This window comes from Grus americana, chromosome 2 (genome assembly GCF_028858705.1).
Source record: "Grus americana isolate bGruAme1 chromosome 2, bGruAme1.mat, whole genome shotgun sequence".
Classification (NCBI taxonomy): Eukaryota; Metazoa; Chordata; class Aves; order Gruiformes; family Gruidae; genus Grus; species Grus americana.
The window spans coordinates 127,273,305-127,300,687 of NC_072853.1; the positions used below are offsets into that span (position 1 = coordinate 127,273,305).

Sequence of the window (27,383 nt, forward strand, 5' to 3'; positions counted from 1 at the left end):
TGCAGGGCAGCAACCATCGTGGATTCAGGGGATTCAGGCCAGGCAGGAGCAGGTTGTTTCTACGGCTATAGGAGACAGCAGAGTTCAGCCCTTTACCATTGCAAGCTCTGCCCTAAAAGAGAAGCGCTAGGGCGTATGTTTCCAGCAGGTATAAACTGTTCTGTGAAGGGGCCTGGCACCGCAGAGCAATGTCTGTGTGGAGGGAAGCTTTGTTGGCGTGGATGGACCTGTTTGTTCGCGATGACCTGGAATGTGCAGCCTTGCAGCCTCCATGCACGCCCGCTCAGCTCCTCTCTCTCTCTGGCTGGCGATGTGGCTGTGTCCTTGACCAACTTTCCTGCCCAGCGAGCACAGCTTCCACAATGTTTTTTCCAAGCTGCCCATTGCAGCTCAGTCGGCTGTCAGGGGGGTGGGTGTCTCCAGGCTCTCCCCACACCTGGCTGTTCCTCCCTCCCCACTCAAATTTTCAATTTTTAAAAAAAAAAAAAATTAAAAGGCAAAAAAAAAAAAAAGAAGGTATTTGCTGATGAAGGCTCTGGCAGCTGCTCGCTGTACTCATCAAAGAAAAGGAAGTGCCAATTATTTCCTTGTATGAACAGTTTCTGTAATCAAAGTGCTCTGCGGTTCAGTTGCGAATGCTGATGCCCTCCCACCCACCCCCCCCAGCCCAAGCAGGATGTAGCTGGCTGCCCATCCCCTCACCAGTTTATACTTTCACACAGCACCACTCGTACCTCTCTTTTCCTGGTGACATTCACCATTTCCTTGGGGAGGGAGGACAGCGATCGGGCAGGCTGCTGCAGGCACGTTCACACTTGAATCAGTGCTGTGGACTCCAAGCCCACCAAGTTTTCCATGAATAAGCACAAACACTTCATGTCCCCATCCCCAGAGCATCTTGCCAAACTGGGAGGGTGGGAGAGGGGAGAATGGAACTGTGTTTTTACTGGGAAGTGTCCCTCTTATCCCCCCATTTGCTGTGATAGGCTCTTGCAGCCAAACAGAGAAAAATTCCTCGTGGCCCATCCGGAGCATCCCAGCGAAAGCTGGGAAGAGCTCTTCCCAAGGACCTCCCAGGCCCTCGGACCTCCGTAGCTGGCGGCCTCACTCATGGGGGGCTCAGACTTGGCGGCAACAGGGGAAGCCATATGCAAACATGCCACTAGAGAAAACATGCCAAGAAAAAAGAAAGCATTTTTGTGCTGTTATTTTTTCCTGTGCTGGCAGTCATAATTTTGTTTCTGTTTTAATTTTGGTTTGTTTGGGTTTTTTGAAACACCAGTAGATAGAACATTTCCTGGAGAAGCTTATCTCCTAAAACAGTAAACACTTCAAACTAGGAAATCAAGCTGGAAAAATCAGATCTTTGCCCTTCATGTCCAGTTTTCCATCTACCTCTCCTGTAGCCTAGCTTTAAGACTGTCTTACCAAAAACTAAACTGTATCCTTTTTTCAGTTATGAAGTTATATTCCTGAAAGCAACGAAGGTGTTTAAAATAACTGTCTCTTTTAATGGCACTACCCAAAAAAAGTGCGTTAGCTGTAGTAAACGCAGTGCACCAGACGCCCCCGTCCAACCACCTGGCAAGGCAGAGCAGTGTCAGAGGCGGAGCGAGATGTGGGCTCCCCGCCACTGTGCGCCAACCAGCGCAGCCCCCGCGACCTTCCAGCAGCTGATGTTCTCATCCATTACTTCTGCTTTGTTCACCTCAGCGTGTTGTCCTCCCCTCCAGATTTGGTTCAGAAAAATGCAAAGAACACAGAAACACAGTTTAGCTTGCTGACATAATGCCCATATTTAATCTTTTAAAACAAGAACAAAATCAAGAATAAAATCAAGAATAAAAATTTCATTTAAGTCATACAGTACATTAATCTTTCCGCAATGACCCAAACTACAGTACTCAAATGCCTGGCATGAAGTCTATTATCTCAGCGTTTAACAAGTGTATAACCAGTGACACAGTAAAAGAAGAGCTCACAATACACAGCTAACACGATGAGTTCAGATTTTCTTCTAAGAGTCCAGCTAGAGTTTGTAATACGTGGGTCACTTTTGAACCGTGCTTCAATCAACATTTTTGTTCAGTCAATCTGTTTGGGGCTTTTTTTTTTTCTGTTATATGAGTTTTTCCATTATGTACAGGAAGATTATTTCAAATGAAATTGCACAAGTTAGAGTATCTATCTATAGGCATACATGGTCGATCTAACTAAAAATTTAATAAGCAGTAATTACTCAGTCCTGGTTATACATTCCTAAAGGCTTAATAATACAATTTTAAGAAGAAACAAAACAAAAACCAAACCAAAACAAAAAACCCCTAAAATACAACAAAACACAGTTGTAGGGTGGCAATCTCTGTAAGAAGCCTCCTTTCCTCCCAAAACAACCGAGGGTTAACTGTACTTTCCACATTTGAAACGGGGTCTACAAAGAAGTCATTTTAGCTCCTAAATAATACAAAACACGTGACTGTGTCCCTTCTAAAGTCTGAATGATTCAATACGTCAGTTGGTGAAGCTCTCAAAGAAATAATACTGGTAGGATGCAGACTGTTAACAGAAATGAGGACAATATGCCCCGACAGCACATTTGGATAGCAAAACTGTGTGTATTAAGGGGCCACGATCCAGTGGTCACAGTAGCTTGAAGCGGGACAGCTCTCTCGGCAGCAGCTGCGGAGGAGTGAGAAGGGTGCGCTCCTCTGCTCCTTAGCCAAGGCTAAAGCCGAATTTTCCCCGGCTTTTCCTCACATACTCGCCCCCTCCTGCTCTCGGCCCCCTGGCCAGCACCCCTTACCCCTTTCCCAGGGGAAATCCCCCAGCCCAAAGGTGACCGGAGCTGTGGCGGGCCACGAGCCTCCCCTCCTCTGCGTGGCTCCTGATGCTCGGGGCAGGCAGGGGTCTGCGTCTGCTCCAGCCCCGCGGCAGGGCTCCCATCCACTCGCTGCTCTGTGAGAGCTGCTCCTGCACGGCGAGGAGGAGCTCTGCAGCCCGGCGGCTTTCTGGCTCCTGGCCTCAACTACCGCAAACATCTAACCGCAGTAACAAACGGAGAGGTCTCTTCCTCCGCAGAGTAGCGTTACCAAACGCTACAGACCCAGAGGGCTACCTCCAAGGTAAGTTAACTGAAGGCAAGGTTAATGGAGAATCTTCTTCCCGCATTAGCAAAACATAAACATAACTAATTAACGCAACTGCTTTGACTTTTCTTAAGCTCTCTTTTCTGGTGCCAGGTCCTGCTACAAATGGAGAAAACCCATAGAGAACCGCTTTCCTAGACGGAAAAGCAGCAGAATCTTAAGCCTTGAGGATCTGCTTTGTAATTTGCTACTGGCATAAACAACAACAAAAAAGTCCCATTTGTTTGTTTGGTTTTTTGTGGTGTTTTTTAAGAAAAAAATCCAGACCATCCAGTGCACCTTCTCTGCACATACACACACACGCACATGCACACGCACCAATGGAGAGCTCCAGAAGAACAGGTGTGGGAACCACAAAGCCCAAATTGTGAAAAGACATAGGGAATCTCACATTTCTGTGCTTAATTCTCATTTAGCAATGAAGCAGCAAAATGATGTATTGCAGGAAATAAATGGTCACAGAACACACATACACCCAAATGCAACCATGGATACATCTTTCCCATCGTTTTTTTCTGATAGATGCTGTTACTCATCTGATAGTTTCTTTCTGGCTGTGCTGAAGTTTTTGAAGAGCATCTGGTTCTTCTTTAACCTTTAACAGAATGTAAGAACCTCAGTGGCAATGGACAATCAATCAATCTCATTAGTGCCACAACCAACCATCTCCACTTGAGATTCTCTACGAACCCGTTCTGGAAGTTGAAGCTGACTGCTCCTTTGGTGCCACTCCGTTGTTTTTGTTTTTTTAAATTAACAAACACAGCATATTAATGCAAATTGGATGTTTTCTAAAAATTAGAAATGCTCAGATAATTAGTTCAGCAATATGCAAAGTGCATCTATTTGGTTCTTTCCATAGATCACCTTCTGTTGTAAGTTTAAATTCCTTCACAGTTTAAAATATTGTGAAGAAATTATATGTATACTTTATGTATAGAACTATTTATATACATACACATATATACACACAACTCTGTAATTTATATAGCCATAAACACTTGTTACTTAATTATTTATATTATTTACACATGGCATGAACACACGCTCAGTGAAGAGTTGGTGCGGGCTGAAATCATTCCATCGGATTTAATGGAATAACAACAGTGAAACCATGAGTGAGTTATCAAGAGACACAGACATACATCTATTAGATAAGTGAAAGACCAATTAAATCAGCTCTTCCATTTTCCTATTAGCGCAGGATTGTTCCCACCCCATTCCATGCTCCGTATGCACATACACAGCTATTTTGTGTTCTGTTTACATGAGAGGGCAGTGGTGGTTCTTTTTTTTTTTTCCCCTAAGTGAAAGAACAGTCCGTATTTACTCAGGCTCATAGCAACCTCTTCTGCAGAAGTGGGGCACAGCCGGGTCTGGATGTCTTGGAGGACTCTGAACGCTGCGCCGCCGTTAGCTGAAAGCACCTGCTGAAGCGTTATTGCATGGTTATGGGACAGCTATCAATTGTTCACAGTCTGTGAACTCTCTCTCTCTCCAACAAGTGGTACAACTGTATAAATACATATTTTAGCACAAAACAGTTTAACACGAGGCAAGTCCAAGTACAAATGAGACCTAAAGGCCTATGGGTGAACTTTAAAGGCCAAGAGTTCTTCAGAGTGCATGTTGTTTAAGGAACGCAAGTCAGGTAATTTCAAAAGAAGTTTTGTGAAAATAGAGGCTTCATTTGGGTGATTTTTCATGATTAAGGTCCTTAATGCACGGATTAGTGTTTCCTGAAGTGCCTCCACAGAATTGACATTTTCTATTCCGGAGCGATCTAAAGAGAAAGGGGAGGGGGCAGGAAGACAGAGAGAGAGAAAAGAAAAGGAAAAAAAAAAAAAAAAAAAAAAGAGAGACTGAACAGATGTAGTTTGCAACATAAAGCCACTGCAAGAATAACTGGCTAAATTAACAAGCACAAGAAAAATTAAATACTTATGCCAGTTTCAAACCCACATACTAAAAATCTTTCAAACATTATGCAGCATCAACTTTGCAAAGTATTAATCTCACACTGAACTGGCAGCATTCAATCACCTTTTCTGTAACCACTTACCCATGTTTCCAGAAAAGGACAGACTGAAACACACACTTGAATATTTTGCTGAATCACAACGTTCAATGCAAGGAGAGACAGGACACACTGCAGTAAAAATTTCAAACATTTCTCAAGGCTCGACACAGAACCCTAAACTTAAATTGGAGGTTCATGGTTGAGGAGGAAATCCCACTCAGGACAAGCCACACCTGTATCTGCACAATGGGATCTCCATGGGCAAAGGGGAATGCAAGCCCAGACGTGACTAGGCACTGTTTCTGAGTGTGTTCAGAAGCACTTACAAAATGAAACATGAGGCACCTAAGAATTCCCAACCGAGGAAGAAAAGAAGAATTTCAATGTCAAGAAAAAATATTATGCTTTCACATACTGCACTCACCCCATGCCCGAAGCATCTCTTTCAAGAAAGCTGTATTTAAGAACATGCCTGTTATCCTTAGGTAAGCAGCTTAAAAGGATGCATTTTTAAGCAAAACATCTCACCTAATAACCGTGTGCAGCAGCTCTTTCTTCCAAGCTATAGCCTCTCTTAAACGCTATGTAAATCAGCAGGGCACATACATACACGAGTGACAGCCACAAACAGAAATGTGCTTTGATGTGTACTCGTACTTAAGCACTTCGCAGAACTGGGACACAGAATGACAGCAGCTTTCTGGAGTAGCACTGAGTCAGATTGTACAGTCAGAGGGGGAATCCCTTCCTTATGCTGTCTGTCAATCCAATCGGACTTCTCTAGGTGAACAGAGTCTAGGAAGTCCTCCTGGACTATTCACTGCTGTTCCCTACCGCTATGGGAAAAACGATTATATGAGGATCCATCTTGAAGCAGTTAATGTTTTTTGTTCCTTTAGAAAGATGGCTCCAGAACCTTCTACTCTGAACAATTATGAACTTTGATTAATGTCAAACCATGTTTATTAGCACATATTCCACTCTCCTGTGAAGACTGTCCATTAGGTTAGATAGCTGCTCTCCAAGACAGCATGAGTGAAGAGGTGGCTTTCTGCCTTTATTTGTTAAGCTAACTACCCCACTTGCCCCCCCGCTTTGCAAAAACTAGGTTTGCTCTATCCTGAGCAGGGATAATGACATTTGCACACTGTATGCCAGACAAGGTTTCTCAAGAGCTCTGTACAGTGACAGCCTCTGAAGGTAGAAGAATGGAGTCATCTTTCCTGGTTGCCTTGAGTGAGTTACTGTAGCCTCCTCTCTTCAATTAGTCCAAGTCTTTTTTCTCTCTCTCAGTCTACTTCCAGTTGCTCCCAGTGGCCAGCAGAAGTTTTTGTTAGTACTATCCCAATAAGAGAGAATAATAGAGGGTGTGTGTTTTATATTCCTCTACCACAAGGCATCACCCTCAGTTAAAAGATTACCTGGTCTCTACACCTGCACAAACCACATTCTTTCAGCTTTGCTTCCACCTTGCTTCCTCCTTCTTCAGTGCTCATGATCCATCTTGCTATTTCCCTTCCAACACGTGTAGCTAACTGAAGCCAGAGGTGAAGCGGTCTTTTAGTTTCAGAATGGGACCAAGGTAATTCCTCAGCACCACCAGAAACACTTCCACATCCTCACTGTATGCCCTGTTTTTCCCTTCTTTACCATATGACACCAAAACAAGAGGATGTATGCAGTTACACACATTCCTCGCTACTACCCCTGCTGCTTCTTTCTGCATGTTCCTATTATCCCTCACAAGAGTGCTTACTCATCCAGCGTTATGTGGAGATGCTTCTGACATGCGTTCTCCCCTCCAGCACTATTTAGAGACTTCGGAACATTTCTTTTTTTCCACTGGCATTTTTATAAAAAAATTTTAAACAACTGACAGTCTTTTAAAAATATTTTTAAATAGTGCAGCATGGTATTTTATATTCTGGATCACTTAATCTGGGTTCAACAGCCACACACTTCTGTCTGCTTCTGGAACTGATGTGAATCTTGACTACTATCTTCCTTTCAATCTTCTCTGAGTAACTTCCATTCTGAGATGACTAAGTCCTACTGGCCTTATTCTTCCACCTTCAGTTCTTCTTCCAGTTACAGCATCTTTTGCCTTTGCCTGCATCTCCATGTCGTTCTCTCTGATGCTGTTCCTCATCTCTACCTCCCTCTTTAATTGAGCTGCACCTCCACCTTAGGGTAAATGACTCTCTGGGTCACACTCCTCGTTGAGGGGTGGAGTCCAAGGGATCTGTCTTTCAAGATCTATTCAATCGACAGATGCCCACAGTCCTTCAGTTTGACAAGCACCTTCTCCTCCTGGCAAGCCCTCACACTGTGAGCACCTTCCCCAGGGGGTCTCCTGAGGAGACTTCTGTTCTTCCTAGGAACCCACTCAAGCATGAGGCTTGCTCACTTACTCACTTGTATAAGTAAGAACTGCAGCATTTCGATTCAGTTGCAAACTACAGAGTGAAGTTGATCCAAAAATTGCTGGACTTACAGCGACCATCAAGGTTACTGTCATGTCTGGAATACGGTACAAATGCAGGTTTGAGCCCAAATGCTAGAAGACCAATGAAGTTGTGCTTTATAAAACTCTAGAAGTATTTTGTGAAGATGTGCAGGAAGGTTGTTATCAGACTGCAGATCAGATCACAAGGTAGCAATAATGTCCGAAGCCACAATCTGAAAAATCCTGAGCAGCTGCGAGAAGCCTAAATACCAAACACCTCCTGGTTTTGTCCTGTTGTACAGCTCTGACATTATGTGCTGTACGTGTTACATACCACCCCTAAGCTAAGCCCTACTGGGAACTAGCAACAGCATGGAGCAGTGCTTAAAAGGCTAGGAGGGCTGGCTCCGTGCTAGAAGCACATTTAACAGAACAGATACAGCCACTTACATTCAAAACAGGTGGCACAGAGACTGTGATTTTGTAGGGCCCAGCAGTTGAGCAAGCAAGCAGAGTGGCTGTAGCCTAGTTCTGACATTGCACAAGGAGGGAAGAGGCCTGGTTCTCAGTCCTTATTTTAAAGGTTGTCTCCAGATTTCATCAATTTATTCTTTGAAAGATCAAACTTGTACAGCAGAGTCTGGAAAAGAAACTAAAACCTGATTTCTCTCTGCTACTTGAACATTTTCACTAACAGACTTAGTGCCACACTTCCTTCACACTGCCATTCCTTCTGGCTTTTGAAGCTTGCAAACTCTGTACCACCCTCTGCTCATTACCACTGCTTACAAATTGAAGAGGCTACAGCTGCTCCATCCTGTGCTATCACATTTCTGTTAGCCCACGACAAAGCTATTAGACTGAACTGTCCTACCTCGTGCCTGCAGCACCATGCCCAGAGTGCCCTTCCCTGATAAGAAAGACATGAGTCTAAACCACTTGCGGAAGAGGTTAACTTGTTCAAGAAGTGAGTGGCCCCCAAATGCCGGCTTGTTGTGTAAGAAGTGGGCACTCCTATTCTTGCTAGCTAACTCTAGAGAGTCCCTTACCCAGCAAGCAGGGATTCTGCACCTTGTATGCCAGGCATTATATGCAGAGCTAATGTGCCTAATTTGAGGCTTTAGATAATACTACAGAAGTAGGTGCTTAATCCTTCTTTGAATCCGAGCCAGGGTGTCCTGTATATCCAGGGACTGAAACAAGATATGAGACCGGCAAAGATGTTAGTGGATTGGCAGACCCTTTGCGGTAAGAAGTCACGATGCAGATGAATAGGGCCTTCTTGCTGACATAGGCAGAGATCAAACCGTTGGATTTAGACTTAAGTAAGATACGCAATAGACTTCAGTGACGATACTTGGAAGTAAAAATACCACCTTATCCCAAGACTTAGGCTGTGCAAGTCAGGAGTAATTTCACTGATGCTGTCCTGTGAAACTTAGATGAGTCAGACAAATAGCTTCTGAACAGCCCTCGGGCAGCTATGAGACATATTTTTGCATTCTATAGAAAGTAGCAGGAAAATACAAGCCCATTGTCCTATTTTTCCAAAAGGCAAATATTAGAAAGAGCAGCTATGTAAAAGTAAATCACAGGCTGCTGCTAGCTTAAAAGCTACTAAATTGCACTCAGGCATGAAACAACAAAGTATACATTTTACAGAAATCTTTTAAGAGAGAGCCACATTCAAAACTTGGCAAAGGTGTAAGTTAACTTTCTCTCCTTACCAGCAGATACCAGGACAACCGCTGTAAACAAACTCATTTCCTCATCACTAAGTTGCAGGGCATTTAGTTTCTCACTAAATTCAAACATTGAGTTGAGCAGATCACCAGCTCCCATCGAATGCAAGTCATCCACGCTGTACTTCTTTCCACTAAGGAAGGTGACGGTACGTTCCTTTGCATCAAACAAAGATGCAAACCGTACCATTAAAACCTGGTGAAAGAAAAAAAGAACAACAAAACCAGATAAATATAGGTGGATTTCTAGAAAAGCCAAAGAAAAAATTAAACCTTTTAATATCATTCAAACTGTCTCATTAACTGCCGTACAAGCATTCTATACAGAAACTGTCAGCATGCTATTGAGCTGTAAAAAACAGGGCAAGCTCTGGGCCAGTAGTCTGAGAGAAACAAATGAGTGAAAAACTTAGCGAGTGGATGCAGGGGAGGGGGCTATAGCACATGAAAGGGAGGAAAATTAAACTTGAAGCCTGACAGCCTGAGCCACAAAGACGATGCCATTCATAAATATGCCAGTAGGACAACTTGCTTAAGCCACTGAACAGCCAAAGGCATACAGAGCATAAAAGGAACTGTTTTCTTGGCCACGCTTATGAGGAGCAAAATGAAGGTATTGAACCAGATTCTCGCTTGGCGTAAACTGGAGCAGCTCCATTGAAACAATGCTGATTTACACCACCTGATGATCTGGCCCACTAGGCATTCTTTAGGAAAGTACCATGCCGCATCGCTGCTCCCACAGGAATGTTAATGAGCTCTGGTAGAAAAGGAGCCACGTGTACGGCCTTCAAAAGGCTAGGGAAGCAGGGCTTGAAACGGCACCTGGTCTGTAGCTGCAGCTGGGAATGCCCCTTTGGGATAAGCACCTGGGCTGGAGCAGTTGACATGTGCTGAACTTACCCCTCTGGACTGAAATTTCTCTTGTGGTTTCCCAGTCGTATTGTGAAATGTTTCCCTCTGGAATGGCTTGTAAAGTTTCATTTGCTCATGTTCAACAACCTTATTTACATTTTCAAGGTTTAAGTTGCACACAACAGCCTTCTTATTTGGAGAAAATGAACCAACTGGCATTGGTTAAAACTTCAGACTTGCTGTAATGTCTTGGTGTGACAGTCGTCTCTTCTCACTTACCCTACACAACTGCATTAATTTAAATGTTTACTACAGATGAGAGGAGAACCAGGTTTTCAGCAAAGACTAGTGCCTTTGACAAGCTTAAAAAAGGAGGGTTCAAAAAAAAATGAAAACGTTTGAGAATTCAAACACCATTCATGCACATTACATGACCTGCTCTAAATTTAAACAGCCAAATGACATGCAGCAATCTTGATGGACACATGAGCACTATATATTATTCACCATTGTCACCTAAGCTATATGTCCTCTTATGACATTAACTACAGAGTGCAGAAACCTAGGTGCAGAAGCCCTCAGAATACAACAAAAGGAGACAAAGGGCAGACATACAAAGCTGAACTTGTGCATTAGCAGGGACCCACCAGGTACTCAACAGCTCTCCAGTTCAAAATGGTATTCCCTTTACAGAACTGGGCTTTAGAAACATGAACTTTAAATAACGAGCAATCGCTATTAACGTCCACAAAGCTGTGTTGACTTATACTAAGGCAAAGACCTCACCCATAGACTTCAATGTCACCATTTGAACCCGAGGAAGAACAGCTTAGACTATGGTATAGCACACGATTGATTCATCCTGTTTCACTTCAAGCCAGACTCCTATTTGTGCACGCTGAGGATATACCTGATCAACCCTATCACCTGACCATAGCAATGCAAGCACACAAAAACCTCCGCACAGGCAAGTGCTTGCTCACTTCCCCACCACCTGCAGCCAAATTACCAAGTTTGCGAGTCTGTGAAGAAATTGAGTAACTACTCCAATAGATCCAAGGGGTTTGTTACCTCTACCATCAACTGTGGAGTGGGGGCTTGTGGAGGTGGGGGAGGACCAGCTCAAATCCAGTTGAGTTCCTTATTTTAGGCTCGATGCTGTTTCTGAGCTGGTTCCCATACAAAGCCATGCAATACCACCACAATATACTGAGCTCCCCAGTACTCCCAGTTCTAAGACGGCTTTTTAGCTTACATGTGTATGAATATATATAGCTATGCTGCTTCTGCACCAGCATGTCTTCATGCATCTTCTTACCCCTAAACGAACAAGCGCTCCTTGAATACGAGCTGCTGGTAAGCACAATGCCAAGCCAGCCACACAATGGTGCCCAAGGGAACCAAAACAGGCTCAGAGGTAGGACTTTTACTCAGGTTCTCCTATTAACATGCAGATGTTGGGACATCTTAGTTTAGTTACCCAGAAGACAGAAATGACCTTGTAAGCACCAGGCTTCAAGATGCTTTTGCCTCTACTGCAACAGTTTCGTTAATCCTGGAGGTTTTGGTTTTGGTTTTTTTTCCCCCACTGCTCTGCAGCACTGTATTTTTGTTTGTTTATTTTGTTGGGTTTCTTTCTCCTGTTGCTAAGATGCCGCAAAAGCCTTTAAGTACAGATACCAGCTCACTAACAGAAATCATTAATGTTTCTTATAAATAAGTGAATATGGATAAGCATGCAGTCATACATTGTTATTAATCCCCCTGGATATAGAAACCTTCTTATCAGCAGTGCTTGTAACTGGCAAAAAGGCATATGAATGAGGCTTGAGAAAAGCTTGAGGTGAAGAAAGGCCAAGACAAAACATTTTACTTGCAAAACACGAAGGCTTGGCTCTATGTTATAGGAACAGTTCAAGCCTGATTTTCCACCCTCCTTGACGGCACTGGACAATATACCACTTTGCACAGGAAGGAACCAACATTTTGTGTAATGTGAACAGCAACATAAGAGGCTGTAGTTGAAGGAGTGAAAATACAGCCCTTAGCTACAGGAGTTGTAAATGAATATTAAAAGGTCAAGAATAAGTGTAACAGCAAAAAATACAGGACAGCAAAATGGAAGAAACAAAGAAACTGACACTCTCCAGGCACCAAGTCTTCCAGTGTAACTTGTACCTTCCAACCCAACAATTATCCATTTTAGGCTGTATAAATGCAGATAAAAGACTCAACACATTACATGACTGTCTTTAGTTCAGGTAAATACAAAATGTAGCAACCCTCTTTGAAAGAGCAAATCAAGTAAAGAAAAGCAAAAACATCACCAACCGTGCCCTGCCCAGAAAAGCACAGTAACATTGAACACTTGGGAGTTTAGCTCCTCTGGCCTTCCATGTTTAAACTTCGCATTTGAATACTTATTAAATGTGCATGGTCTCCAATAGAAACAAGAGCCTGGAAGAGCAACTAAAATCTTAAGTAAAGGTCCCCTGGTGAAGGTCACCAATTACAAAACAGCACTGAGCTCTCTGGTATTGTTCCCAGTTTAACACCACTAATTCACATATATGTCATGCTCACAAGCGGGTGAAATTAACCACGCGGACCTGGTGGGATTAGTCTAGACTAAGTCAGGCTGCAGCTGGTATGTGGCATCTGCAGAGCTGCAGCAGTACAGCTAGCTGGAGACGGAGGCTTCAGCAACCCCCAGCTGCCAGCAAACACTAGTGGTGACTGGTCAGGATGGATGCTCTGACTTTGGCAGGGAGCACAGTGGCAAAAGGAAGGACATACAGAGTGATAAACACACTCCTCTACAAAACTGCTAAGTCAACAGATAGCTTTCTAAACTATCCACCCTTCCAGATGCTGTCTGCTTCTCTCCGGGCTGAGCAAAGGTAGCTATCAAAGTAACCGCTGCTACAGAAAACCAAGAAACTGCTAATTAGTCATTTATTAATGCCCAGGGAAGAGGAAAAGGTAGCAGGGCTGAGCACTTTCAAGCTACTTGGAAGAGGGACAGCTCACCAAGATTTGACCAAACAGAAGCACTGGACACCATCAGCTTAAGGAAAGCCCAGAGCTAGCATCCATGAACAAGCTGGTTTTGCCCAGTTCTATTTCATTTTGTTCTTAAGGGGGTCAGACTGATGCACTTCCTGTCAGGTCTGCACTATACACACAGTGGTCTCACCTCAAAGGTTCCAGCCTTCAGAAGATTAACCTGGTCATGTTGGGAGAGATCTCGGAAACCTGGGATGCGCTTGGCGAACTCCACCACTTCCTTCACCGCAGGGGTAAAACTCAGGGAAAACTCTTCCCAGACTTCATGGCCAGACTTGTTTGGGTCCACGTGGGGAGTCTTACTCATTGGGCAGACCTGATGTTTACAAAACATAAACAGAAAACAACTCTTAAAGATATAATTCCAAATACTGAAAAATACTTGGAAAAAGCAGGTTTGTTCTTCAAGAAAACTCTGCAAAAATGACACATAGAGAAAAGAGCATTCCTCAGTCAACTCCCAAATCAACTAGATTTCTCCCCCTTCGTTTAAAATAAACAAACAATAAAAACTCCATGGCAGTCCATTAGCAGTCTGTTTCTAAATTTGCTGACCTTGGAAATGCCAATATTGTTTATAATGAAAGACTGGAGAACCCAGGTTAGGCTATTCTTCCCTGATGTCACTCATGCCTGACATGTGGATTTCTCTTACCTGTATTATCCCTGTAATCTCACAATTAATCACGATTTCACAATCAATCTATTGTAATCTCACAGTCACTGCTACATTCATTCTCATATATCCTTCCTGTTTTGCAGGCAACTGAAGTGATTCAGTCAAGGTGGCAAAGGTGTCAACACCAGAGCAAGCAATCGAGCCTTGGTTTCCTGAGTCACAGGCTTACACCCTGACTACCAGGACAACCTTCCTCTCCTACATGTTTGCTTTTATCACTGAAGGAGGACCAAGGAACTGGTATTCCAATTTTGCTCAGTCACAAGACAACAAAATGCTCTTTTTTATATATAAACATACAGCGATTTTTTGCAGGAAAGTCTGAATCCATCACAATGAGATCAGATGTATCAGTCAAGGCTGACTGCCAATAAATTCCCTCTGTAAAACCCAACCAGATGCTCTGAGATACTTTCAGTTCTGCTTTCTAAAATTTACATCTTTTAATGAAGTTTAAACCTTTTAATATTAATTTCACCTGTCATCATCAAGGATGAGAATTCCTTTAAGTATTCCTCACAAGTACACTAAATGGTGTATGTAATCCTACATAATATCAGCAAAGCAAATAGAAAACAGTGCAATAGATTAGTAATTCCTCAGAGCTATAATGCTTTTGCAGAGCATCTTGAATCTGATAATTGCCTAGCAATTCTTTGCATGGAAGGTCCTAAGATCCCTTACAAGAATATATTCAACAGGCATATACGTGCGTTGCATATATATTTGGCAACAGCTAGGGAAAACAAGATGGAGATAAATGGATACATATTTCTGGGCTTGGGTTGGTTTGGGGGTCTTTTCCCCCCTGAATATCTGTTACTAACTGGGCAGTCAATATGCAAAAAGCTGTCCCCCAAAGGACAAGGAATAGAAATATAGATTTCTTGGTTCAGCTGTGAATCACAACATTATTTGTGTGCCTGAGGACAACGCCCAAAACCAAATGATTACTTGCGGGGTACAGGAGGACCTTCTCCATAAACTGAAAATCATAAAATATTTTGGCAAAAGGAAGGGTCTAGGCACACAACCAGAAACATGGCAGACACCAACCACTGTTCTGTCCATGACACTGCAACGTTTCACGCAGGTATTGTTAAAAATACAGTACTCTGAAAATCAGGAATGTCTGGTTCAGCATCCCACTCTGAATCGGACACAGAAAGCACTGCAGTTTCTCATCCTACAGCTCCCAGGCGTTCGGTCCTGAGGGGAAACTGCCACTTTCCACCCCTGTGTATTACGTTTAAGCTCTCTTGAGGGACCTCTGCCCAGGAGTCCTTCCTATGGGAGGAGCTGTCAGCTTGTGTAGTCACTAGCTCTCTTCAGAGGAACCTCTTCAGGAACGACCTGTTCTGCTTTTCTGGTTTGGAGGGGGCGGTATTGAGTAAAAAAAAAAAAAAAAACCAAAACAACGAAAAAAAACCCCAAAAAACCCCTGAACATCTGTCTCAGTACTTGTTCAGAGCCTAATTACACTCCCTTACAGCTACTGACTCATTTTGGTCAGATCCTGCTCTCACTGAGTTCTCTAGCAAAACCCTGATTCATGTCAGGGACGTGGGGTGGGGTGGGCCTGCAGTGCTCTGTTGGATTCGGGTTTGTTTCCTCATCGTCGGCTGCGTTAAACCTCCCTGCAGCTGCTACGCACAGGTCAAACTGACTGGTTGGGCCTCTGCAGGCAGCGTCACTCCCTGCCTGCCCACACTGACAGGTTTAACCTCTGCTTCTCAGGAGTGCCAAGAATGCTGCTGTAGTGACTCCACATACTTTCCCTGCAAGGAAGAAAGGTTGGGAATGATTACTGTTTGCCATGGTGTAGTGTCCGGAGTTTGCAATTAAGGTCAGAGCCTGCTAGGGATGGCATGGTCCACATATGCAGTAGCCAAAGAAGAAGAGGGGGGGGGGAAAGGGGGAAAAAAAGCAACCAAAAAAAACCCCAACCAAAAAAACAAACAAAAAAGGAAATCCAGCATCAAAACGACCTTCACTGTGTAGAGACTTTCAGGGGCCTTCAAGAACCTGTGAAGAATCTTTACAAACTACTTTACAAACTAGGAGGAAGAAAAACACCAGCAGCTCGAGTACTTCAGAAAGGTCAGGGGCTCGTGCTTCTCGACAGGAGTGCAGGATGAGAACGAGGATGTTATGTTCTCTCATCCCAGGCGGTTCCAGTGATAAAGAAAAGGACAATCTATTTTAAGGGGCTTACAGAACCGGTTGCCTGAATGGCAGAGAAACAGCAGGTGCAAGGCAAACAGGAGGGACCTGTTAAGGAAAGGAAAAAAAAAAAAAACCAAACCACAAAACCCATATGCAAGAAAATAGGAAGCATCCTTGTTAAGAATTCAGTGAGAAAACACTCTAGCAAAGTCATCTAAGGTACCCAGAAGTGTATTCAGAGCCTCACTTGTGTAAGTACTACAGAAAAGACTCTGAACTTCTCTCAAGCAGTTTAGCCATGCATCTTTCTCCTTGCCTCTGTTCAGATTTGAAGATGTTCTAGGGCAGAAGGATACATAGCCTGTGAGTCCCACCGAGCCTCTATTTTACATTGCCTATAACAGAATAAACCTATCCCTATTAAAACAAAACACAAAAAAATCCCAACCAACCAAACGAAAAAAAAAACCAGTCTACCCAGCAAGAGAGATTTTAGAACACACTAGCAAGGCGTGCAAACAGACTGGCTTAAAATCCTTGCCCTGAGGTTTTGCCCCAGAAATTTGCTCTGAATACCTTTAAGGAAAATACAGCCTATGTGTCTAGATTATTTTAAAGTGAAATCTTCAAAAGGATTGAGTGAAGAAGGGAATTTATGAACTCCTAACATCCATTTTCAAGTCAAGCCAGTTAAAAAAACCCATGAGTTTTCTTCAACCAATGCTCTGTGACTTCAGTCTACTTTCAGTCAGCTAAAAACTGAGCCAAGAAACCCCATCACTTGTATGATTTCAAATCCTCCATACAACTCGAGCCATTATTCTCTATCACAATTTGCACTATCAAATTTGTGTCACTATTTTAAGTTTCAGCAGTTGTGCCAATTGTGTGCAGCTTCACTGACTAAAGAGGCACAGCTGGATCACACCCATCACTAAGCCTTTCACTGAGTCAAATCAAACAATTGATATCAATGTACCAGATGCATTCTTCCTCCAGTGCTGCAAGAGTAAGTGGCATTCTTGTTTGGAGAAAAGCCATCTTCTGGGATCCTATCACACAGTCGCTGAGTATAACCACTAGTGAAGTTCATACAGTGGCCATTCGTGAAACACACGGCATGTCCACTTGGATAATGCATTGCGCTTCTCCCTTTGTACTGTCCACCAAGGTGCTGCTCACTTTCAGGGTACTGAGGGCCACCAAGCCCGCTAACGCAGTGCTCGCCACTCAAGATGTACTGCTCGGTGTTCTTTGACACTCTCTCCGCGCTCTGGGACTGCATCATCTCTGCTGGGTTTTGAGACTGTTCTTGGTTGTACATGAAAGTGTCTTTGTGGGCCCTAGTGACCATACCGATCACTTCTTCCTTAGCCATGTCAGCACTAGGAGGGGGAGAAGGGCTTTTGATGGTTTCACGCTCTTGTTTGGGCTTGGAGGAAAGGTCTTCTTGAGGTACTTGATCCTGATGTTCTGTTAACGCTTCATTGGGCAAGTGACCGCTGAACTGACTGTTCATCATGGTTTTCATGGCACTCTGCATTTCAATCAGCATCCTCTGTTTTTCACGTTTGGGAATACGGCCAAATCGAACAGCTACCAAGGTGGAGAAATGAAGAGTGGTAGTGGAAGGAAGAGGGGGGGAAAAAAAAAAAAAGGTCAGTCCTGAAAGCGTTGCACACACACACATAGAATACACATCCCAACCAAAAATCTTGCCTTTTAAGGGAAGACTTTAACTGCTCTCACCAATACTACAGCAGGGGTATTATCACTGAAGTCAAGGAGCTTTCTGGGCATAGGGCAGGCATGAGATATGAAATGTATGCTGTTATTTACATATAAAGAGAAGGCAGCTCTAAAGCACACAATCTCTAAAGCCTTCTCCCCTTGTGCTACAAACTTGGCTATGCACTATACACACACATACTTGTGTTAATTGTCAGGCTTTAAGATTGGATCAATTAAACCAGTACAACTTTGTGAGCTGACAACTAGGTGAATGTAAACACAGTTCATATTATGTTTGAATAGAAGTCCCACAAGACAGCTGCTCACGGACCATTTGCGTAACTTGCCAAAACAGTTAAGAGAATCAATGCTGAATGAAGCTTACCTTGGCAAATTTTCCTGATAACTTTGCCTTGACAAGGACATTTTCTGCTGGCAAGGGGATGGGCATCATTGTGGCTGCAGCACTTTTGACCCTGTTCTAGGGAATCTACAACCGCCTCTACCATCCTGTCCAACCACAGCCTTCCAAGGGCTTATAACCAGTTTCGACTGATGTAATTATGTTCATGCAGTACTCCATCATTAATGTAACTAAATCTCTTCCATTAAAGCAGGTGCAACCTTATGCGCAAACAAGCGCCTAGGGGATGAAATAACTCCTATGCATGACAAGAACTCGGAACAATTATTTAAAATAAGTTTTAACACTCCACCCACTAAATTATTAACAACCCAAGATTCCTAGTTCTTGTGAAATAAGCACCCAGAGAAAATTAAAAAGTGAAACAGAAGGAAGAGTTCTGGCTTGTGACAGTAAGTTGTAGCAGACCAATGAACCACACTTTCAGCATTACATTTTAAAAAAAAGTCACGAGGAGTGGATAGCCAGCTAGGTGGTCAGAGACACAGCTCAACGTCACCCCTTCCTCCTTGCATTCCCTCTCCCTCCAAGAAAATAAAATAAAATAATTAAAAAAAAAAAAATCAACAAAAGGAGCAGTTATATGCTCATCCCAATAAAATAAAATAAAATAATAAAAAACCCCTCAACAAAAGGAGCAGTTATACACTTGTCCCATGCACCCAAAGCTAACTCTTTAGGCTTTATAATGATTATTCTAAGGCTATCAGCTTGGGCAGAAATGCCTTTCACTGAAAAAGCAACAGTAACAAAAAAGAAAAAAAACAACAAAAAAACAACAAAAAAACCCACAAAACAAAACCCCCAAAAAAAGAGTCTTGTTCAGATTCAGGTAGGATACAGCTATAAATATTAACTCATTAAACCAAAATTGAGACTGTTGTTACAACCGCCCCCCTAACAGACCACTGCAGCACATCCCATGGCATTAGCCTCGAGATGGGAGGACAGCTCTGTGGCCAGTGTTACGTTACCAGTCCAGCAGAGTCAGGGAGCAAGAAGGCAAGCTGATCTACACGCTCTCGGACACGGAACCTGTCCCTGACAATAGCACTGGCTGCATTTCCTGCCATTAAGACCCTTGGTGATTGGTTCTGAGGTGGGCAGCAGATTCCTTCTCAGAGGACCACTGCTCAGTAGAGGAACGTACCATCTCTTGACATCCCAACAGACAGGCATTTTTTGAAACGACACTGCTGGCATCTGTTCCTATTCATTCTCATTATAGAGCAGTTGTTATTCTTCAAGCATTTCTTATACTGGATGTTTTGCTGAATGCTTCTTCTGAAAAAACCCTGTAAACAAACAAAAAAACCCCGCAATTATTATTACAGCACATGTCAAATCCTCCTGCCAAGATTCACCTCTGCGCAAGCACAGAAAACCTCACTGCACCCCATCAGCTGCTTGAGAGCCATCAGCCCTGAGTGATTTTAAAGAACTTGCTACTCCTCATGACTTACTTCCCCTTTGTGTGTGATCTGTGTATAATGCAAACTAGTTACGATTTCTAATTAGAGAAGACACCAAGATTTTCCCTGCATAGTCAGCACCTAAGAGCAAAATATCTCCAGTATTAGCTCTACCACTGTACTGACAGTTTATAAGATATGCTCTCAACCTCCTATGACCTCAAGTGCAAAGATGCAAGGCAAAATCAGATCTTTTGACTTCAATCTCCATAGTTTGGCAACAAAACCATCCTGTTGCACCGTCTGACTTTCAAAGGTGGTTCTTTCACATAACGCTTAAGATGGTAAACTCCTTCACAGAACATAACATTTGCAGTGTTACTGTAGCAGAAAATACAGATCTACTGACACGTGAACGTGCAAGCACCCTGTTCTGGCTTTCCCCGTGGTAAAGAACTGCTTTTCCAAAGCTGTTTTGCTCTGTGTCCCAGCCCAGGTGACAACTCACACCAACTCACACCCACTACCTCTTAATGCAATTAAGACTCACAAGTCTTGCGTGACACAGTCCTTTACCACCTCTGTCTCCAGTTCTTGTTCTCTGCCGTGCACTCCAAGTCAGGCAGGACTGGACAAGGGGCGAGAACAGAAAGTACTGCCGAGTTCGGAAACTGCTGTGTATTGCTAAGTGGGTTGCCTTTTCCTACCACTTACATACTGTCTGAAATTTCTCAGATTTAAGTTTAACAGAGAAGCATACTGCTATTTTTTCAGCAGTATAATCCCTTTTCCCCTATGGGGAGAACTTGAGCATTTCACCAGCAGAAAGGTGAGCAGAAACGTAGCTCACCTTGCAGCCCTCACAGGCATGAACACCATAATGAAATCCTGAAGCGACATCTCCACAGACTTTGCAAAGAAGAACCATGCCATTAAATTCTAGAATCAGAACAGAAAAGTCAAGGATATAGAAAACCAGTGACAACTGCAAAAACATGTTTTCAGCTTTTAAAACCTGGACTAAAAGCAAAATCTGTCAGGTCAGTTCAACATACAAAAAAATACAGCAGAGGAACAGACAACAAGAATGTACAAAACCCCTGAACAGTTCAGAAGGCACCAGTGCAAGGGAGGGGGGAAAAAAAGACAAACATGAAGCTCTCAACAGAATAGGGAGAAAGCACATATTCACTGGACTTTCAATCACAGTAGCATTGTACTCAACTGTGGAAAAATCAAGGCTGCTTACATTTACGCACGTTCAAAAGGACCATTTAGTTAACTAGGCCACCAAAGTTCGGGCTCAATCTATTTTTCCATCAGGACAAGTAAGCCCATATAAATGCTACAGTTTCCCCAACAAAGAATAAACATCTTTTCTTAAAAATAGAAATATTAAAGGACACCTTATTTTATTATATATTGCAAACAAGCGATACACTCTACCTATTTGATAATAATTTAGGACTGGTAACTCAGCCACATCTACATATGTAAAGACTACTCATGTGAGTGCATATCCAGAACGGCATGCTTGCACACTTGAACTTGAAAATACCTTCTCAGCCCTGTAAATACGCTCGTGGTTTGGGGTTTTTTTTTAAGTTTTTCCCCACCTATTTTATTTCAGCTTGTCAATAAAGATTTTTTGCAAGTCCTAAGTGCTGGTCTAACATTGGTTTCACTGAAGCCAATGGGAACTTTACCAGTGACTTCAGTAACCACAAAGTTACCTTAACAGTGAGCAACAAAGACAGCCGAAAATACTCACGCAGAACCATATTCTACCAGAAAAGTAATTTATTTGACATTTGGGTTTCATTTGTAAAGAGGAACTAAAACTCTTTTTTTCTAAGACTTTGAAAAAGAACCAAACCACAAAATTTCCTTTTTTTTTTTTTTTCTGGTGTTAACAGAGCTAGTACTGAGCTAAAAATGTTATCTATCTATACATCTGAACTGTTCACAACAGGTTTAAATCTTCAGGAATTTCTTCCCTGATACCAAAAACCTAGTTGCTAGCAAATTTTTAAAAGGAAGTAAAGGTTCTTACTAAGAACTTAGGTTAGGAACACTTTAAAAAAAAAGACTCCCCCTCAAAAAACCTGTTAGGGACTTATTCTACCTTCATAACAATTCAAAATGATAAAAAAATTCTACCAATAAAAGAATTCAGCCTTCAAAAGACTAAATTCCAGCTGAGTGTTTGCTGAAATACTCATTTCAGTACTCAGTTTGATTCCTGCCCTTCCAAAACTGTTCAAATATAGTTCTTTATTGCTGATCTTTTCTCATTACCAAAAAAGTGAAGCAAATAGCTGGAGCTAGACTGTTAAATGCATTTTAAAAGGCTATCCTTTAGTTCCAGCTTACGAGTACTTTGTTTTTTAACATCCACAAATTAAGACTTGGAATCAAAAAGATGAAGGTCCCAGCTACAGCTATGTACATATAATATAACGTTTTGGTAATTTATTTCTTTTGTTCCCCAAAGAAATTTGGGGGGAGTGAATGTGAAGGGGCAGGGAAGAGAGTATGAAGAAACAGAGAAACTAGATTTGCAAGGCAGCTCCATAAATACTCCTGAAGGCAATTTCTGATTACTATTACCTTTACTTCATTGCATCTTTTTAACTGTTTGATTTTTATTAAGATCAGTTTTCACTAGTGAAAACTAGTAAAGCTGGACTGTATTTATGGACTGTTTGAAGTCAGCAGCAATGGGACCTCCATCTATTAGCATTTGTATGGCAATACCATATGTATTACCATACATATAATGCAAAAAGATAAAAATGGAGGCGTTGCTATGTGCCTTGCCAGCAAGTCACAGGGAGGACCTGGTTGTAATATATGGGGTTGTAATGTGTAAGGGGAAAACGGGGGTTTCAGGAACTGGCACCAAACATACTTGTGACTCCATTATGGCCTTTTGTCAAACCAGCAACACTCGACTGGGTTGTTTTAATAGTCTCCTCCAGCCGATCACTCTTTGGTGCTCCGTCAGAGCCCTCGCTGCTCCGGCCATTGCAGCCACTTTCCGAGGAGGAGCTGTTCGGAGAAGATGGTACAGGCGAAGAGGATGACTGGAAACCGCTGTCTGAGCTCTCGCTGTGACATGAGGCTGGGCTAGATGCCGAGCTTGAAGAGCTGATGTAAGCTATCACACCCCCTAAGGCAAGAAAAAAAGGCGGCACGTAGTGACATAACAAGCAGACATGCACCGCTGCCATGTGAGCCACGCCGTGACCCAGCACCACAAGACCCAGCCGTCACGTGTTCCTGGGCGCAATCCTTTCCCTCCCTCCCTCCCGCCTGCTTCTCTCCATTCGTTTTCAACGGCTTGACCTCTCAATCTGCCCCATCCCCTTCTCCCGTCTTATCAGCCTCATCCCCTTCTCCCATCTTATCAGCCTCCTCTGATCCAAGTTGAGATGAAACACCAGAACCAAACGATGGAGCAACAAGCCACAGTGCTGGCAGGACGGGGCAGCCCAAGGAGGGTTTCCCTGGCCACCCTCTGAGCAGAGCTCGTCTGGAGCCACAGCAAAGACCGGATCTTACAGCACTGTGGAGCCAGAATGCAAACAAGCTAGGTTAGGGACAGAAATAGGGCAGAGAGAAAGGCTTCGTGCAGGCTACACGCCAGAGGCACAGAAAGGAAGGGCTGGGAGGTGCTCACGATGCAGGAGGGAAGGGGGCAAGTGAAAGAAATACCGCTGCAGCCTGGTTAGCCTACTGAACGCCACTTGTGGGACTGCAAACCTTTGTGGCGTTTCTAGCAGCAGTTAAACTCTGCTGCTGTTTGCAAACAGTCTCTGTCCTGCCGCGTCTTGCAATCCGACACACTTGAGAATCCCTCAGATGAAACAGCTTTTTGTCCTCGGGCAGACCTGGGAGCAGTTCTGGCTTTTCAGAGGCTCCTTTTTCTTGCTTGTAAGCAAGAGAAATTGTTTTCACTTCATTTGAGTTTGTCTCCAAGGTTCAGCATTTCAAAAGTCAATGTAAAAACATTTGATATTTCATACAAAAATTTCAACAGCGAAAGCCACGTAACTGTCTAAATAAATTATACTCAGTATCTTCTCTGTTTTATGTCTGTGTTGCTCTTTAAAGACTCTTCACAGATGACTCAGGACACTGCAGCAAGGAACTCCATACACCAGTAAGAATTAAAAAATTTAAAAACGGCCACATGCTGGCTTCCTTTGCAGGAAAAAAAGCCCTGGTGTCAGTAGAGTCCTTGATCAACTGGGTTGGCACGGCAGGTCGGGGCTGCAGCCCCTTACATCAGCCATCGCATCTTCACAGATAAAGGCCGTTATGCCTGTTAGGCAGCAGCATTATACAACCCTGGAAATATCACTGCTTGCAGGTAGAAATTCTGACTTAAGAATTTTCATTACTTTGATGGGCTATAACGGTCCTCTTAGAATTTCTGTGGCAGCTCTACTGGCCCATTTCCTCTGTAACATTTAATTTCTTCTACCAAGGAAACCGCCACCAACACCCTGATGAGCGTGCAGCTGAGAAGCCCCTGGCAGAGCCGCCGCAGAGCAGGAGTCAGACCAAGCGGTCGTGCGACACGTGTGCTACACACAGGCTGCTTCTCACATTCCTGGACGCCAGTGCCCCTACGCACCACCACAGCGGTTGTTCCTGCACAGATTTATTTTTCTTTTTTGTTAAGAAATCCTCCATGCAGCGTTGTACGCACCCAGAGTCACGTTTTTGGAGGAAGGAGGGTTGCAATGGACACATAGGTCTTGCAGCAGCATGAAGAAAAGACACTGTCAAACACCCGTGCTAGCCTAAGACACCACCTATTTGACAAAGGTCCTGCTATGCCCCGGCGCCGCACGCGCCTCTGCCAGGTGCCAGGTCAAAGCTCACAGTCCACCTGGTCCAAGGGAGGAACCGAGTTTCTCAGCAGGCGCCATCCTTATCTGCAAGGGGCAGAGCAGGGCATGCAAACTCAGCCCCCGCAGGGAACTCCGTGCTTCTCCACGCTGCCACCTCATCCCGTTATCTTTAAAGCCTGCCTCGTAAAAAGAGATGCTCTTTTCCCTCAAGGGTAACACCAATGTCACAGGGGAGCACGGAAAGAGCATGTCTGTGGGGGTTTTCACCCCCTGCCTTTTGAAAACCTGAGGAGCCCCTTATAGCTGGGCTGCTCCCGTACCCTAGAGAGCCTGGCAGTCCTGCCTGCATCACAGGCAAGACTCCTGATGGTTTGGTTATTTTAGAAGTTACGTTTCCCTATGAAGCCTATTTTTGTTTGATCAGCAGTTAAATGTTCAATCGCGTACAGAGCACAGGGCAACAACTCGAAACAAAGAGCACAGACAGAGGGATCTCTGCACACACGCCGGTCCCCCGCAGAACGGGACCCCCACGCTGGGTGGATCGGGTCAGCGCTGGACCTACATAAACTGACGGGGCTTCGCTTAGGGAACCCGGCGTGGGGTGGGAGAACAAGTCCTTTTGGCTGTGCCTTGCCGCGCCGCTGCGGAGGAGGCACGTCATGCCGAGAGACGAGGACCCCAGCCCTTCGGGTCCTACCCGGCAGGGATTTACTTCAGCGGGGGGCACGGCGGGCCGCACCGTGACGTGCGGGTATTTCGTTTCGACAGGGATGCGTAGAGTGGAAAGGACGCAGAGGCGCGACGGAAGCGGTCTGGATACGTTTTTAATCGTTCCACCCGGCCCCCAGGATGCTGCTGCAAAGGGGGCTCTCCGCGCGGCCGGCACCCCCGACACCGTTCATGACGCCCGCTAACAAAGAAGGAAAGAAAGCGGGGAGCGGGGTCGCCCTGCCCGCCCCCCGCCGCCGTGCGGGCAGCCGCCTGCGGGGCTGCGGCTCTCCCCGCCGTCACGCGGCGCTGGGCTGGGAAGGCGCTGCCCTGCCCTGCCCCCGGCCGCCCCCTCCCCGTTACACAACGCCGCCCCCGCGCACCGGGCCGGTCCACGTGCGGGGCGCGCGGGCCGCCCCGCCGCCGCACACGGCTGCGCGCGTGCTGGCCCCGCGCCCCCGCCGCAGCGCGCCCCGCCCACTCCCCCTCCCCTCCCCGCACCGCGCCAACGGCCGCCGGCCCGTCCCCCTCTTCCCCCCCTCCCCTCCCCTCCCCGCCCTTCCCCGCTCCACCGCGGACTCGCGCGGCGGGGGCGGGGCCAGGGGCCGCGGGGGCGGAGCTGCCGGCGCCGCAGCGGCGCGGCCCCACGTGTCCCCGGCGCGCCCCTCCGCCGCCGCCCCGAATGTAGGTCACCAAAACAGCGGCCGCCCGCCCGCCTCACGTGTCCGCGCCGCCAGCCGCCCCGCGCCGCCGCCCCGGCACTATTATGCAATCCGCGCGTCACCGCCCCGCACGGCCAATGAGCGGGCACGCCGCGCGGAACGTAAACACAGGGCGCACATGGCTCGCCCGGCGGGTCCATGTGAGGCAGCGCGCGGCCGTCCAGGCCACCAGCGGGGCCGGGGCCGGGCACCACCGCCGCCCGCCGCGCTCCCCCGCCCCGCGGCGTCCCGGCTGGCCCCCGCCTGCACCCCCCGCACCCGCCCGGCCCGCCGAGACGACCCCGCAGAGCACCCCCGCCCCCCGCCCCTGGCGTCCGCCCCGCCGCTTACCCGCGCTGACTTCCATGGCGGCCTCCTCCCGCAGGGGCAGGGGCGGCGCCGCGCTGGGCTCCACCGGGCCCGGCACGGCTGGGCTCGGCTCCGCTCGGCACGGCTCCGCTCGGTCAGTGACTCCCCAGCTCCGTCCCCGCCGCAGCCCTTACATGCAGCGGGCGGGAGGCGGCCGCGCTGTCGCCTGTCAGAGCGGCAGCTGCCCGTCCCCGCCGCGGCGCCCTCCCCTTTACAACAAAAGCGATCGGGAGCCGCGCAGAGTGCGGCACCGCCGGCCGCCCGCCCCGCCCCGCCGGCCCGCCCCGCCCCCGACCGCCCCCCTCACCCAGTGACACACTTTCCGCGCCGCCCGGGCCGCGGGCGGGAGCGCTCACGTGCGGCGGGCGCGTGCGGGCAGCGCGCGGGGCGGCGGGGGCACTGCGGCGGCGGGGATTGCCGCGGTGCCGGGGCTCGCACGGGCACTGCGGCGGTGGCGGGGCTGGCGCGGAACGGACACCGGCTGGCTTGCGGGGGCGGTGGGACCTGCTTGCAACGGGGTATGCGCGGAGGCCCCCCCCCCCGCCGCCGCGGCGTCGCCCCCCCTTGCCGGGCGCTGCGGTGGGGGGCGGGGGGGAGCCCCGCTGAAATCGCCTCCATCGGCCGGGCCGCGCCGCTGCTGCAATGGGCGCCGCGCTCGCCCACCGCGGCCGCAGTGCAAGTACGTGCCCGCGGCGCCGCGGGGCACGGTGACGGCCAGCGGTGTCAGCATCCGCCGGCGGGCTGCTCCGCCGCCGAGCGCCGGCAGGAAATGCCACTGCTCTGATCGCCGCGGCTAATTAGCTCTCTCCTCTCCCGACCACAACGGCTGACAGTTCCGAGCACGGGTGCTCCGTCCCCCTGTCATTATTTTATCATGGCAGGGGAAAGGAAAATCCGGGAGACCCCTTCAGCCTGAATAAATGCAGTTCAGTCTCCGGGCACAGCCTCTGTCCCCCCAGTGGGGGAGGGATGCCCCCCCAGAGGACCTAAAGCACCTGGGTGTAAAGCAGGGGTGTCCCCACCGGGGGGGCCACACTGTCCCCCCATCTCCTG

The 27,383-nt window shown here is 46.3% G+C and overlaps 1 protein-coding gene across 3 annotated transcripts; it reads right to left on the reverse strand.

The window, feature by feature from the left end:
* Window positions 1–1,774: 1,774 nt before the first annotated feature.
* NR1D2 (nuclear receptor subfamily 1 group D member 2) lies at window positions 1,775–26,606 on the reverse strand. Of its 3 annotated transcripts, XM_054814867.1 has the most exons (8): window positions 26,313–26,606; window positions 22,599–22,859; window positions 20,538–20,626; window positions 19,426–19,570; window positions 17,100–17,716; window positions 13,406–13,591; window positions 9,340–9,550; window positions 1,775–4,929 (listed from the first exon to the last, which is right to left on the reverse strand). In XM_054814867.1, exons 1-8 carry the CDS (start codon window positions 26,326–26,328, stop codon window positions 4,733–4,735), a joined length of 1,722 nt encoding a protein of 573 aa, XP_054670842.1. In that variant the 5' UTR covers window positions 26,329–26,606; the 3' UTR covers window positions 1,775–4,732. The 3 variants fall into 3 exon arrangements, with proteins under 3 accessions (XP_054670842.1, XP_054670840.1, XP_054670843.1); XM_054814865.1 differs by lacking the exon at window positions 26,313–26,606 and having other exon boundaries at window positions 22,599–22,935; XM_054814868.1 differs by lacking the exons at window positions 1,775–4,929; window positions 9,340–9,550 and adding an exon at window positions 10,403–10,571 and having other exon boundaries at window positions 26,313–26,598.
* Window positions 26,607–27,383: the final 777 nt, after the last annotated feature.

Coding starts and splice junctions, on each gene's coding strand:
- NR1D2 (XM_054814865.1), bottom strand. CDS start 22,920: ATGGCAGCGGTGCATGTCTGCTTGTTATGTCACTACGTGCCGCCTTTT. Junction 20,627..22,598: donor AGGCCATAATGGAGTCACAA/GTATGTTTGGTG, acceptor TTCTGATTCTAG/AATTTAATGGCATGGTTCTT. Junction 9,551..13,405: donor TGAAGGCTGGAACCTTTGAG/GTGAGACCACTG, acceptor TTCTTTCACCAG/GTTTTAATGGTACGGTTTGC.